The sequence below is a fragment of the Pristis pectinata genome, chromosome 1 (genome assembly GCF_009764475.1).
Source record: "Pristis pectinata isolate sPriPec2 chromosome 1, sPriPec2.1.pri, whole genome shotgun sequence".
Classification (NCBI taxonomy): Eukaryota; Metazoa; Chordata; class Chondrichthyes; order Rhinopristiformes; family Pristidae; genus Pristis; species Pristis pectinata.
In genome coordinates this window covers 54,037,846-54,053,733 of record NC_067405.1, presented here as the reverse complement: position 1 = coordinate 54,053,733, position 15,888 = coordinate 54,037,846, and the positions used below count along the sequence as shown (strand labels likewise).

The 15,888-nt window shown below is 41.9% G+C and overlaps 1 protein-coding gene across 1 annotated transcript in view; it reads left to right on the top strand.

Annotated features, from left to right (window-relative positions):
• The first annotated feature begins 448 nt into the window (after window positions 1–448).
• The window catches only part of LOC127578203 (collagen alpha-2(V) chain-like), a 234,647-nt gene continuing 219,207 nt past the window's right edge, over window positions 449–15,888 (top strand). The window contains exon 1 of the mRNA XM_052029930.1: window positions 449–653. Coding sequence (XP_051885890.1) covers window positions 557–653 — 97 coding nt within the window. The 5' untranslated portion in view covers window positions 449–556. The remainder of the gene's footprint in view (window positions 654–15,888) is intronic.

Here is a 15,888-nt window from a genome sequence, read left to right as displayed (position 1 = left end):
GTAAATTAACCCAACTTGAACCCCATACCCCATTCTCCATTACCACTCCCTTTCTCTACACACAATCATGGCATTTAATTTCTTTGAGATTCCCAATTTCATACCCAGTAAACATAACACGATAATTTTATAACGTTTTCACCCTAATCACTACATGGAGATCTATTTATTCTTTCTTGAAATCAAGTAATTTAAAAAGCTCCTAGAAACATACTTCACTGAGAAATGTATGTATTAGATCCTCAGCACTGTACTTTCAATATAATTAGCATCTGCTTCCCCTTTTAACAATGTGGGTGTGTCATTTAGTAAACTGGTATCAATCAACTCCAAGCCTGAACATTAGAGGACCAATCTAAGGCTCCGATTTCAGGGAAGAGGCAGGGAAAGGAGAGTTGCCAAGAGTTATCCCATTTAAATCTTTACCAGTAGAAGGAACATTGCAGAGTTTCAGCTGGGCCTGGTGCTGAAAGGGAAGAGGAACATATTGACTTGATGTTAGTGGGCTGATACTCCACCACAGATCTGCACAGACTCCCATGTCTGATATTTAGACATGGGGAACGTGGTGCATATGGGGACTTTGCTGCTCTTTGCCATAACATTCACACAATTAAGACTGGTAAAAAATGAGGAGGTTGAGACCGATACTGGTAAGTTATATCCTGGCTGGAGCTTTTGTGGTTTTATTGTGCACTCCGTTTTCCTTTTTGTTACAGCATGTTTTTTGATGCAGACTGCATGATTTGGGAATCTGTTTAATGGGAAAGTTTAGCAGATATATATTGTTTTGCTAAAGCATTAGGTAATTCAAGACTCTATACCATTGCAAATCCATATAGTTATAAAAGATAAGAATCAGTAAAAATAAAACCCCTTTAAGCAGCATATTGAGATCCCTGTTCAATACAAGACTAGCCTTTTTCTGGCAAAACAAAGTTGAACTTGCAAGGAAATGAGAGTTGTGGAACAGCGGCAAAGTCACTTGGTTAAAATCCAAGAATTTGCTTTTAGAAAAGTTTTATCAAATCTTTACCCTGGTGAGCATCAAAAGTTCACCGCCCTCAAGGTGGAGCCCTCAGCAATTCACTGGTAATTTTTTTCTTTCCCTCGGTGATGTAGACACCCCCCGAGTTGCAAGGGGACAGATTAGGAGGCAGATGGCTTGTTTGCCACGTTGTATAAATGAACATATGCATTAGCTTTTGTTTTATGTTACACTGACAGCATCTGATCCAGCCCAGACGCTTGTGTTTAGATCTTGAAATTCCAGCATTATGTCATCCATCACTGATTCATGAAGAACTAAACTACTTTTGCATAAGTGTTATACATTTTGCTCTTGCAGGGAACAGTTAGGAGAATTATTTTAATCTGCAGGAATTTGAATTAGTGAACTAATTTGGGTGTTGCTGTTTTCATTACTATTTTGGCTGTTGGAATTTATTTTTGATGAGGTTCATGCAAGTTCTTTAAAGAATGAAATAATTTTAATGCTTTGTCATATTGATTTTTACCAGTTGTATCTGTATTAAGTGATGTATTAACAGCAAGAAAAAATGGAAGGTGTCATTGAAAACGTGTTCAGATGTTTCTTATTTGCCAATCATATTCACGTGTAAATTTTGCTGATCTATAAATGATAACTGTAGTTATATTAAGCATTGTGAAGTACTGAAGCAGTTTTGAATCTGAAAGTTGCAGTACGAAACTTGATTATGTTCTTTCAAAGGTTTGTGACTGGAATATGTTGTTGGCTATCCCTTTCACTTGGATCACCATAACACAATTTTAGATAGTGACTAAACATAGAACATGCACATTTGAACAATTCTTTAAAGTCTGAGTGTTTCCTAACAGTACAGGCAAGCCTTAAACTACTTGAAGTTCAGTTGGTATGTCCCTGAGGGAAAAGCTGATACAATGATCCCAAAATCTGTTTTCTATTCTTTTCCACCAACCAAGGTCCCTTAAATAAATTGCCTGATTAATTTATTCCACTATGATATATAGCCACAGGGAAATAGATTACAGATCACGTCATTGCAGAGTATGCTTGCCAAGTAAAATCCACATCAAACATAAGGTGGTTCTGAAGTTTTTGCTTGGTTTTAATGGAGAGATTAATGAGCAAAGATTTAAAACAAGTCAAAAGTCACAAAAATGGGAGGAAATGGAATTAAAGGCCTAAACTGCTGGGGGTGGGCAGGAGTGGATGGACACAGGCCTGTACTTCAGTTTAAAAGCTGATGCTTTTCATCAGATTCATTTTCTTTATTTAACAGCTCCACAGTGAAATACTAAACGAAACTTGGTGCATGTGAGATTTTGAAAAGAATTTTCTTCATTGCCCCACTTTCTATTTAGCAGGATGTATGTTAAATTGTTGAATGTAAACTGCTAAAATTTATTTTCTTCATATCTTCCCTCTATCTTTCATGGTTTGGTTTCTGTGAAGGAGTGAGTCTGCAGTCCTAAACTGTTAAAGTAACCATCTGGTAATTCTTAGGCAAACTGAATGGCCCTCCACCCCAGTGGATTCATTCTTGTTTCCAACTTCAATTTCTGAACCATTGCCTAAAAAGCAATTAGCACATAATGTCGAATGTTTACAAGATGCAAGGGGAGAAAGCTTTTCTAGTTGATTATCATTTGAGGGTATCATAAAATCACCAGTTGCTCTTCAATGCAATTGTTTTTGTTTTGTTTTTAATGAGCTGAAATCATAAGACCATAAGAGATGTATCATTTATGAACCATTGATTATCAAATAACCAATTTTCTAGAGTTGAATATATTCTTAGTTGTTGTTGGGTGTGCCTTCAAATGCTCGCCTTGGGAGTTGGGAGAATGATCTTATGACTTCACAATTTTATGGAGCTGAATGTAGCCCCCTGGTGGTTGGGTTTGAGGTATAAATTGAGCAAAGTTCCTACATACATGTAGTAGTCATGGTGATCATTGGGAACCTTTTCAAAAGCAAGTGGTATAATTTTAAGGCACTATTACTACACAAGCATTTCATGCATATTTTTTATATTCCATCACTTTAAGGCGATTACTGTATTCCCCCCTTGCCCCAAACTGAAGTAAGCTAATAACATGGGAGATTGCACTGTCTCTTTTAGTGCAACTCGAATTTAGGATCTACAAGTTATTTGTTTTGTCAAGTGAAGATGTATGATTGTTCATGATGAGGCTGCCCTTTTTTACAAGATTACATTTTAGAAAAACAGAATAGATAATTGAAACAAAATCAGATACCACGAAAGAAGGAGCTGGCAGTCATCATACACAGCACTTTCAGAAACAAATTTGGTGTTTAATGAAAATAGGGAATGAGTCTTCAACATGTGAATGTTTTTGTCAAGGTGGTGCCACTTAGCACTGAATACAAATTAAAAGCTCTAAACACTATAAAGACTGTGTTTAATCCGGAGGGGCTTGTTTGGAAGCATACTGGTAGTGTTGCATTACGGGTTTAATGTCGGAATACAGTGAGGAGTTCAGAGAGACAAAACTGGATATTTTCAGAACATTTGAACTTTGATCAATACTGAACTAATTTTAGATAAAGCATTGGGTTTGGATCAAGTTTCTGACAGATGAATTTTCACCAGAACGGAAAAAAAATGAGGGTGGGGCAGTTTTGACCAGATCAGATATTTAGTCCATTTAGATGTCAGCTGAGGTAGGAAGGCTCAGTTCTGAGGAGAAGAAAGCAATGGCATAAATGTGCATTTTAATATCTAAATAAAGCAAAACCATCTGGGGAACTGAATGTGGGTTGCTGTGATTGTATTGGCAACTGGGTCATTTTTCTTCCCTGATGCCTGGCCACTTTCCTGTTTGGAAGTGAGTAAGCTGCCTAAGGCCCTGCACCCAGTTTAGATAAGTGGGTAGCAAGGTCACAGAGAATCTAAAGCACTGTCCCTTTTCTCAAGATTGCTACAGGCTAATTAGGGGTGGGAGGGGGGGGGTGTGTGTTTCTGCGCCTTTTGCAGCCGAAAGCCTTTATTGCAGCTGCAGGCCTCCCATGAGAGATTGAATATTTATTTCACTTTCTTGGTATAAAGTTCTTCTAGGGGCAGGCTTGTGCTCAACTGACAAACCCTTTGAGGGAGAGTGGCAACTGGGTAAGAGAGAAACTAAGGTGTGTCTTTTGCTATTATGTTTAGTTGTTAGACTAGTGAAGTGAAGATAAAAATCCTTGTGCCTCCCTTGCCCTGGGTGTGTGCCATCACATGGAACCTCTGCCCTTGCTTTCCTTTTCTGGGACCATTCCTCTATTCCTCAGTTCTGCAAGCTTCCCATCTGCCAGCCTTTGACACAGGCAGACTTGGTCTTTTTTTTAACTAAGACCAGTTTGAAATGGCTCAAATCTTTAGTACCAGTTCTGTTTATTTACATTTAATTCTAAAACTCCTTTGGTGCGATTTCAGCTTTCATTCTGCTGACCAACTAGTTTTCTATTTGCCCAATAAGATCAGCAGGGCACCACCATCCCCATAAGTGTGAAATATGGAGATGCTCACCAGGTCAGACGGTATTTTCAGAGAGAGGAGCTGTTAATATTTGATCATATTTCCAGCATCTGCAGTATTTTTGCTTTTGAGCGGCCTTGTACCTGCTACAGCACTGATTGATCCATCTCCTCCACCTTTCACTTCCCAGCCTCTGTTGTTATTTTCACTCCTCCCTCTTCCATCTGCCTATCGCCCTTCCTCGCCTGGATCCACCAATCACTTGCCAGCTCTTGCTCCACCTCTTTCCCTCACCTCTTTATATACTGGCTACCTCCCCACTATCTTTCAGTCCAGGTGAAGGGTCTTGACCCTAAATTTCAGCTGTCCATTTCCCTCCACAGGTGCTGCCTGACCCGCTGAGTTCCTCCAACAGTTTGTTTTTTTTTGCTTCAGATTCCAGCATCTACAGTTTCTTATATCTCCTGCTTGTTCCATCTTCCAGGTTACAATAAATATCTAATTATCCAATCCAACATACTTTTAATCCTATAGAACAATTGACACAGCAACTGGAGTGAAGTACGAAAATCATCTTGATGTGTTATTGCAATAGGTTTATACAATGACATCCCATCTCCAAGACAGGCATGAATCCAGGTCACATTAATGGGATGAATGTCTTCTGCATTGAATAATTCTGGCAGTTAATTCAGCTCCCCATATTTGAACTGCTTGCACAATAATGTGCAGAATTTGTCAAACATTGGTATTGCCGCTCAATTATTCTGTTAAGGGAATTCCACTGGATTGAGGATGCCTTGCTTCCACACTGTAAATAAGAATAAATATTCTTTATTTTGGAATCCATTTGCCACTCCTCAGTCCACATTCCTAACTGATCAAGATCCCCCTGTAATCTACAATAACCTTCTTCACTATCAACACCACCTCCTAATTTTGTGTCATCTGCAAACTTACTAATCATCCAAATCATTTACAAAAAAAAGCATGGGGTTAGAGTAAGTGATTTCTGAACAATCCATGAACCCATGAAACTACCTCATTATTCCTTTTTTTTGCACTAATAATTTATTTTTGTAATTTATAGATTCTTATGTCTTTACACTGTACTGCTGCTGCAAAACAGCAAATTTCACATCATGTGTCAGTGGTAACAATTCTGATTCTGAGTGTTATGATACAGGCTATTGTTCATGCCAAAAGCAAATAAATACTTAACATGTTTGCATGGCATTCCTTTGTAGGTGACAAAGAGGACATCAATGGATTTTAAATAGATTTATACTTCTGTTAGAGCAACAGACAAAGGAGTATTGTAGGTGGTCCTTGTATGTTTGCCTGCTATTATTAGCAAGAGTAAATTGCAGTTTACTGTTGGGGAAAAGGGCGAGGTCTGTCAATGTGGAAATGCTCACCTGGATGTCTAATGCAGACACGGTGTCAAAAAATATTTCTGTTTCTGGGACAAGGAGTTGTGAATTATGTGTATAATGTAGATGTCACAATTACCAAACAGAGCATAAAAAATGACAACAATCTTGGTGCCATGCACTAAAAACCTCCCATCTTCCTCCCTGTCTCCTCCCCTACACCCCACATTTATTCTTCTGCAATATTTCATGATTGGTCACCTCTTCCTCTCTGTCCCCTAATACACCCTTCCGTTTACTGTTCTTTCTGCTTACAGGCAAGAGATTTGGGACTGCGATGAGGAGAAATATCTTTACTGAGAGGGTGGTGAACCTGTGGAATTCAAAACAACAGGGGGCTGCAGAGACCAAATTGCTGAATTGAAATTTCAAGTTGCAAAAGCCATCAAGGGGTAATGGGAGGAAATAGAAATACAGTATGAAAATAAATGATGGCCATGATAATATTAGAGTCATAGAGTAATACAGCACAGAAACAGGCCCTTTGGCTCAACTCATCCGTGCTGAAAAGGTGTCCACATTTGGGCCGTGTTCCTCTAAATATTTCCTACCCATTTACTTACCCAAATGACTTTTAAATGTCATTAGTGTACTTGCCCCAACTATATTTTCTGTCAGCTCATTCCATGTATGAACCATCCTCTGCATGAAGAAGTTGTCCCTCAAGTCCCTTTTAAAATTTTCCCCTCTCACCTTAAATCTATGCCCTCTACTTTCTGGTTCCCTTTTCCTGGGAAAAAGACTCTGTGTATTCACCTGACCTATACCCCTCATGATTTTAAACCCATCAAAAAGGTCACTTCTCAGTCTCCTATGTACCAAGGAATAAAGATAAGAAAAAATAAAATTTCTTTATTAGTCGCATGTACAGTACGTCGAAACACAGAGTGAAATGCATCTTTTGTGTAGAGTGTTCTGGGGGCAGCCCGCAAGTGTCACCACGCCTCCATAGCATGCCCACAACTTCCTAACCCGTATGTCTTTGGAATGTGGGAGGAAACCGGAGCACCCGGAAGAAACCCATGAAGACATGGGAGAACGTACAAACTCCTTAAAGACAGCGGCTAGAATTGAACCCAGGTCACTTGCACTGTAATAACGTTGCACTGACCACTACACTACCATGCCTGACACTACCTAGCCTGTCCAACCTCTCCCTATAACTCACACCCTCAAGTCCTGGCAACATTCTTGTAAATCTTCCTGGCACACTTTCCACCTCAATGACATTTTTCCTGTAACAGGGTAACCAAAACTGTACACATTATTCCAAGTGTGGCCTCACCAACATCTTGTACTGTTGCAACATAAACTGTTCTAAGCTGTTATACTCATTGCTCTGATTGATGAAGGTCAGCATGCCAAACGTTTTCTTCTCCACCCTGTCCACATGTGACACCATTTTCAGGGAACTATGTACTTGTACTCCTAGGTCCCTAAGTTCTACAATGCTTCCCAAGGCACTGCCGTTCACTGTACAAGTCCTACCCTGGTTTGACTTCCCAAGGTGCAACACCTCACACTTATCTGGATCAGAATCAGGATTATTATCACTGACATATGTCGTGAAATTTGGTGTTTTGCGGCAGCAGTACAGTGCAAGACATAAAAATTATTATAAGTTACCAAAAGAAAAATAAATAGTGCAAAAGAGGAATAACAAGATAGTGTTCATGGAATGTTCAGAAATCTGATAATGGAGGGGAAGAGGTTGTTCCTAAAACGTAGAGTGTGGGTCTTCAGGCTTCTGTACCTCCTCCCAGATGGTGGTAATGAGAAGAGGACATGTCCCGGATGGTGAGGGTACTTAATGATGGATGCTGCCTTTTTGAGGCACCGCATTTTGAAGATGTTCTCGATGGTGGGGAGAGTTGTGCCTGTGATGGAACTGGCTGAATCTACAACCCTCTGCAGCCTCTTTCGATCCTATTCATTGGAGCCTCCATACCAGGCGGTGATGCAATCATTCAGAATGCTCTCCACCGTACATCTGTAGAAATCTGCAAGAGTCTTTGATGACATATCAATCTCCTCAAACTCCTAATGAAGTAGAGCTGCTGGCGTGCCTTCTTCGTGGTTGCATCAATGTGTTGGGCCCAAGACACATCTTCTGAGATGTTGATGCCCAGGAACTTAAAGCTGCTCACCCTTTCCACTGCTGACCCCTCAATGAGCACTGGTGTGTGTTTTCCCAACTTCCCCTTCCTGAAGTTCACAATCAATTCCTTGGTCTTGCTGACATTGAGTGCGACGTTGTTGTTGCAACACCACTCAACCAGCTAATCTATCTCATTCCTGTATGCCGTCTTATCACCATCTGAGATTCTGCCAACAATAGCGGTGTCATCAGTGAATTTATGGATGGCGATTGAGCTGTGCCTAGCCACGCAGTCATGTGTAGAGAGTAGAGCAGTGAGCTAAGCATGCATCCTTGAAGTGCACTTGTGTTCATTGTCATTGAGGAGGAGATGGAATGCCATTTGTCAATCCTTGGCCCACTTGCCTAGCTGATCAAGATCCTCCTGTAATTTTTGATAACCTTCACTGTCAATGATATCACCTATTTTAGTGTTAACTACAAACTTACTAACCATGCCTTGTATATTTTCATCCAACTCATTTATATAAATAACAAATGACAAGGGTGCCAGCACCAATCCCTGTGGCACACCACTAGTAACAGGCCTCTAGGCTGAGAAACAACCTTCCACCACACCCTCAACTTCCTATCATCCAGCCAATCTTGAATCCAGTGAGCTATCTCTCTGGATCCCTTGTGATCTAGCCTTCCAGACTGGCTTACTATGTGTGACCTTGTCAAAGGTCTTGCTAAGGCTGTATAGACCACATCTATTCCCCTGCCCTCATTTATCCTCTTGGTTACTTCTTCGAACAACTCTAACGGATTTGTCAGACGTGATTTCCCACGCACAAAGCTGTGCTGACTATCCCTAATCAGATTTTGTCTATCCAAATGCTAATAGATCCCTGTCTCTCATAATTCCCTCCAGTAATTTACCCACCACTGATGTCAGATTCACCAGCCTGTAGTTGCCTGGCTTGTCTTTGCTGCCCTTCTTAAATAATGGTACAACATTAGTTACCCTCCAGTCTTCCAGAACTGCATCTGTAGTAAAAAAAAAATGAAGGAAATATCTCTGCAAGGGCCTCTGCAATTTCTTTCCTCACCTCCCACAAGGACCGAGAATATACTTGGTCAGATCCTGAGGATTTATCCACCTTAATGTTCTTCAAGGCCACAAATAGCTCCTCAGTAATTCGTATGTAGTCCAAGACATCACAACTCATTTGCCTCAATTCCTTAGCATCCATAATCTTCTCCACAGTTAAAAATGGATGAGAAATACTCATTAAAAATCTTGTCTATCTCCTGTGGCTCCACACATAGGCAGCCATGCTGATGTTTAAGGGGACCTATTCTCTCCCTATCCACCGTTTCATTCATAATATGCATGTAAAATCTCTTGGGATTTTCCTTAACCTTGCCTGCCAGATCCATCTCATGCTCTCTTTTTGCTCTCCTGATTTCCATCTTAAGGATACTTCTGCACTTCTTATACACATCAAGGGATTTGCATGTTCCCGATTGCCTAAATCTGATGTATGCCTCCTTTTTCCTGACTAGAGCCTAAATAACTCTCAATAACCAGGGTTCCCTGAATTGCCAGCTTGCCCTTCACCCGAACAGGAATATGCTGCCCCTGGACTCTTGATATAGCACTTTTAAAAGCCTCCCACTTGCCAGTTGTCCCTTTACCTGCAAACGGTATCAACCAATCGACTTCTGCAAAATCCCAAAATTGTCCCTGGCCCATTTTAGCACCACAGCCCGTAGTTGGTAATGAAAAGCGGTGCAGGCTCGAAGGACCCAGTCACCGACCATTGCTCCAATATCCTATGTTTCTGTTTCCTCTAACTCTGCCTGTTCACTTCTTGCGCGCCCAGCTGTCCTGTGATTGCCGCGCACCTCTCTTGCATTTGCTGCGGATCCTCTGGCTGCATTCCGGTGCCCTCCTTCCTGCTGCACCCTCTTCCCTCTCCCTACTGCTGTGATCACTCTTTTTCTCTCTTTCTTTCTTTCCCTCTCTTTCTTTCTCTCCCTTTCTCACTCTATCTCCCTCCCTCCCTTTCTCGCTCTGTCCTTCTCTCGCTCTATCCTACTCTCTCTCTCTCCCCCTCTCCTCCCCCTCTCTCCTCCCCCTCTCTCCTCCCCCCTCTCTCCTCCCCCCTCTCTCCTCCCCCCTCTCTCCTCCCCCCTCTCTCCTCCCCCCTCTCTCCTCCCCCCCTCTCTCCTCCCCCCTCTCTCCTCCCCCCCTCTCTCCTCCCCCCTCTCTCCTCCTCCCCCCCCTCCTCCCCCCCTCTCTCCTCCCCCCTCTCTCCTCCCCCCTCTCTCCTCCCCCCCTCTCTCCTCCCCTCTCTCCTCCCCCCCTCTCTCCTCCCCCCCCTCTCTCCTCCCCCCCCTCTCTCCTCCCCCCCCTCTCTCCTCCCCCCCCTCTCTCCTCCCCCCCCCTCTCTCCTCCCCCCCCTCTCTCCTCCCCCCCCCTCTCTCCTCCCCCCCTCTCTCCTCCCCACCTCCTCTCCTGAATGCTGAAGCCATTAAAGTGGCCTGTGGTATGAGAAAATTATTTTGCTGTTTAATGTTGTGAGGCTAAAAGATGGCTCCCATTGAAGGAACTTCTGCCTGTGTGGAGGCAATCTTTCTTTGGTGTGGGAACTTTAAACAGCGGGAAGGGGCTGAGGTTTAGCATTGTCTTTGTGTTCATAGCAGATGGGAATTGCATGGTATGAATCATAGAAAGTCCTGGGCTCTGTTTAGGCTGTGCACTATTAGGCCTGGGATTTAGATCCTTGAACTAATGCACATATTTCACCATAAAAGAAATAAAGTCTGCAATGCTTTGCTGTTGTCATCATCAGGATTGTGTAACTGGAAAACTTTGGCAAACTGTACAATTTTCTAACATCTTACTTACAAGATGAGCAATTTGCCTTAAACTCTGTGCAGACAAACATTCCACTGATAATTGTGAGCATGTTAGAACAGAATGGGGGGAAGGCACAGCTGGTTTCACACTATTTATCCGTCAGTTTTATCAGAGGGTAGATATGTGGGTGGTGTAGGGGAGTAGGGAGAAAACTGCTGAATCTGTTATTTAGAAATTAAGAGGGTTGGAAATAATCCAACAAATTCAAATGGCGTGTGCAAAGAAGCAGCTCAATGCTCTAAATTGTGGTTGATTTCATGCTTTACAAGTGACCCAAACAGACTCTCAAGTCCACTGCACATCATCCATTTGACTGAAGTACCAGCAACAGAATTACTTTTGCCCCACCACGTGCACATGGGGACATCACCGACTAGTTTACAACAGTACTAGCAGCTGACACGCCAATCAGACAACAGATGGACTAATGAGTCACACATGCTCTCTCAAACTCTTCTTATTGCTCCCTCTCCTCTCTCTCTCCCTTCTTTCCTTCTCACTCTTCCTTTTTTTCTCCTTCTCACTCTTCCTCTCAACAATTTAGCTGGTTTAGTCTGTCCAGAATCTCAACAGAAATAACATTGCCTTGTTTAATTGAGCAAATGGTGATGGTGTGTAATATTATACAGTGTTCCTCTGAATTCCAGTGATCAGGTTGAGCATAAGCTTGATGTTTTATATCTCTAGGAGCTGGAACCTGGGTAGGAGAAGGAGATCTGGTGACTCCTGCCCCTTTGAGTTCTTTAAACCCTGCATGAATGCCGCAAGAGTTAAGATATATTTGTTGTAATAAAGGGGTGAAAATTATGGGGGTGCAATTTGTCACTTTGCTGGCAATAAGGGGGTGTATGAGTATTTCCCACCAGTTTTGCAATCACCACTTAATGTTGCTTCTGTTAAAGTCAATGAAGCCAAGTGTTTGGAAGTGTATGCCACTAGTGCATGATAGTCTTTCATTGCACTAAACATGGGTGCAAATTTTCATAGTTCCAGTTTGTCACTCAGTCCTAATTCCATAATTCCCAGTCCAGGATCTACCAATCCAACGTGTTTTTATCAAGCTAATCAGCAACTGATGTTGAAATCTTAAAGATGAATTGCAGGGTTTTATTCTGCTGTTGGATTGAGTCCTACGAATTTACTTTGGATTGTTTGTTTTTATGTTGGAGACTTCCAGCTTCATTTGACCTTGAGACAGTTATTTTTATTGTTTGACCAATTTTCTCAAGGTCACAGTGTAGGTTTCCAATGGGGATTATTTGCTTTTGTTGAACCAGAAAGAGGAACAGCAGAGAGAAAATGGCAGGTCAGGCTATAACCTCAAACTACACCCAATGCCCCTGTCACATATCAAATGGTCAAGTAATAGACTTGGATGATCATCAGCAGTCCAGGCCATTTACAGTTGATCGTTATCAGATCATTAGGCTTCCATGTATTCTTGGATTTCTCACGTGAGCTTTAAACTTCTTCATGTCATTATGAACTAAAAGAGCTTTCCCTCTGTTGGTGTCTGACTGATGTACTGCTGCAGACACCAGTTTATGCACTTAGGATGCTGAGAGATGCCTTGATTCACGTATCTATTGGTGTTCCAGTTTCTTTGACTTCCTTTCAGAATTGAAGACAAGATGCTGTCTGATTCTTGGAAACTGATACACTAGCAGCTTTTGGTTTTATTAATAATCAGGATGCAGCTATTGCTGGCAAGGCTGGCGTTTGTTAGTCCTCACTAATTACCCTGGATGGAGTCCTGTCAAGCTGACTCTGAATTCTGGAGTCATACTGGCTTCCATTGTAGGGACTTTCAAACACTGATGCATAAGGTCCAGCACCAATGAAGAATAAGATTTCAAACTCTGGATGGTATGGCTTTTATTACTCAGGTGGTTCATTTGGAGAAGCATCATAATAAGGCTTATAACCATACTCATCAGTGAATTAGGAACAATGAAGAGAAAATTCAGATTCTACCAATTCCAAGTGTACCTGCAGTCACCCCCAGCCCCATTTTTCTTTCTTTGTTCCATCACCAGTCAAAGTGACTGTACTAGAAGGGAAGACTTGCCTCCAGACATTTCCATTTTATAGGGACAACAAATCATCTTGAATATCCTTCCTCCTTGTCTAGTAATTGACTCCTTGAACAATACTGCTATGTCACCTCCTCTTTTACATCTCACTCTGTCCCACCTGAAGATCCCATATCAAAGAATGTTGAGTTGTCCTTTGCCTCAGTCTGCTCTGCATTGTTGAGGAACCTTCTCTGATGTTTTTCACTGGCATTTTCTAGACATTACCCTTGGAAGATGTTCTGTTAACATTTTTCCTTTGATGCAGGCACTCCTGAGATCATCTTGATAGTCCCACATAGGCATGGAAACCTGTTCTCCAACTCCAATGCCTCTTCTTTCTACTTGGTAGGTAGTGCTGGAGCCAGTGATGACCCTTTATCCTGCCCAGTAATAAGTATCCAGCAGAATGGTGTTGTGGACAAATCCTGGCTGCCAATCCTGTTGAGTATCCTGATATCAAGTCATTTCTCTCTTGGGGCTCCTTTCTTGGTTTTTACTTCCCTGAGCTGAGAAAGTCAGGTTTATGGACAGTGTGGGAGACAAAGGTCCCTTGGGTTTTAAGGCAGCCACAGGGAGACTGAGAGCAGAGAGTACCAAGTGGGTGGTTTCTCTGGGAGTGGTTTGGAGGTCTAGCTAGGCTCAGAAGCTGGCAGCTGGAAAACAGAGGGAAAATAAAGGGGATGGGTCCAAGAGGGAAGGGGAAGGTGCTGTGTGGGGTGGGGGACGGGGCAGAGAGATGGAAAGGAAGTTGGCAAATAGTGGGCCAACAGAGAAAAAGGGAGGGATGTCCTGTGTAGGAATTGGATGGGGGTGTGTGAGGAATGGCAGGGTACAAGACAGAAGGGAATGATGGAAGGGTTCGAGGGAGAGTGCCTGAGTGAGTATTGTAAGAGCTTAGTGAAGAACACAGAAGGAGAAGAGAATTTGGGGTAGGGAGGATCAAGTGTGGGTGGGGTCTAAAGGGAAGCAAGGAGGAGGCAGTGGGCAAGGACATTTGTGCCTGAGCCCATTCAAGTGAGTGTGTACATGATAACAGGCCCCTATGCTTGTCCAAGAGTACTGTGATGTGTCTAGATGGAAGATGAGGTGCTGTTCCAATGACAAACTGTGCCTGCAGTGTGTACCATTTACAAAATGCACAGCACTTACTTGCACAGGTGACTCCAGTAGCAACTTCCAAATGTGTGAACCCAAAAGGCAGGTGCACAGTAACATTACAATCTACAGGTGGTTCTCCAAGTAGAACACCATTGTAACTTGGAAATATATCACTTATCCTTTTCCATTGCTGGTCTAGATTTTGGAACTCCCTTCCAAGCAGCATTGTGGGAGCATCTTCCGCTGAGCACTGCAGAAGTTCAAGGCTATAGCTCACCACCAGCTTCTCATGGGCAATTAGGGATGCTGGTCTTCTGGGTTTCTTATCCTATGTGTATTTCTCTCTCTTTATTTTGATATCTGATTCTGACATACTATTAAATTCATTGTTCCAGCTGAAATTTACTTTGCAGATGATAAACTGATGGGATTTGCTGTGCGAAAGATCGCAAAATCAGTGTTTTGGTGCAAATGTAATGAGTGGCTGCCAATGTTCATTTGCCACTAAGGTACAAAATCTGGCCTGTTGTTTGTAAAATCAATTTAAATCTCTTCAGGGATTGAACTTCAGGGAAACTGGATGTAATGGCAATATAATTTGCAGTAAGTCAAAGAACAGAAGTTGGACCAAATTTATAACAAAGATTGAAAAATGTGGTCCACTCATGATTCCTTGTCCCCAGTGAGGGAATTTTCCTGTGCTTTCTCTTCCTTCAAATGAGTAACATAGCTTTTCTAGTCTGACATTTTCTCTCTGGAGTTTATGGAGGAAAGAAATAGCAATCTTCATCCAGGATTATGCTGATGGGTTTTATGTTAGCTGCTGTTGCAGAAGGCCTTTCAACTCTGATTAAATCACTTCCTATTTGACAGAACAATGTGTATGTTGGATTTGATGGTCAGGTGACGTCACCTTGACCAGACTTCAGCCAAGTTCCAGGGATTTTCTGCCCTGTCAGAACTCCTATCAGGGTTGTCTAAACAGTCTTCACTGCACGTATTGACTGATCAATGTGGGTTCATAAAAATGATCATTACTTGAACTGAAAGATTATTTGAAAATCTTCTGGAGTTCTTTTAACCCATTTTTTTTCTCTATCTTTATCTCATCTGCTATTTCTCTTGTATTTCTGAGTAATAGACATCAGAAAAATATATTGTCAACCAAATGTGCTATGACTGTGAGTGGGGGGTGGCAGGCTGGGGGGAAAACCTAAAAGCTAGTGGTGCAATGATCAAAAGTGATCTTTGGGGAAAATTGAGCATTTCATTTTAGTTTTATGGTATTTTAAATGCATACGCCTCAAGGGTATTTATGCGAAAAAAAATCTAGTCAGCGATTGCAAAGGCCTATAATTTCCAGATGGTAAAATGCTCTCATCCTCCAGCCACAAAGTATATTAAGATACATTTTGGCAACAGGAAAGAGGAGAAGTAAAATGTTGATGCATTATGGCCCAAGAAACAGAAAGGAACATAGGGAGTAGAGACATATGGAAGATAAATGCCAGCCAATAAATTTGGAGTCAGAAATTGCTAACAGATTGGGATTTGATTTTCTTATTGGAACATGTTTTGCAGTGTTGTGTTCTGTCAAACAGAAAGAGCAGATTATAGCTGTACATCATGAATACTTGGCTCTAATGAGCCTATGGTTAGATGTTGTAGCAGCACCTATTGTTTTGGATTGTGCTTGAGGAAAATTACATGGCCGCAGGAGGACTTGTGAACCTCGGGCCAGAGTTCTGCCTTTTAAGGTATCAAAAAAGTGGATGAAGATGATAAAATGGGC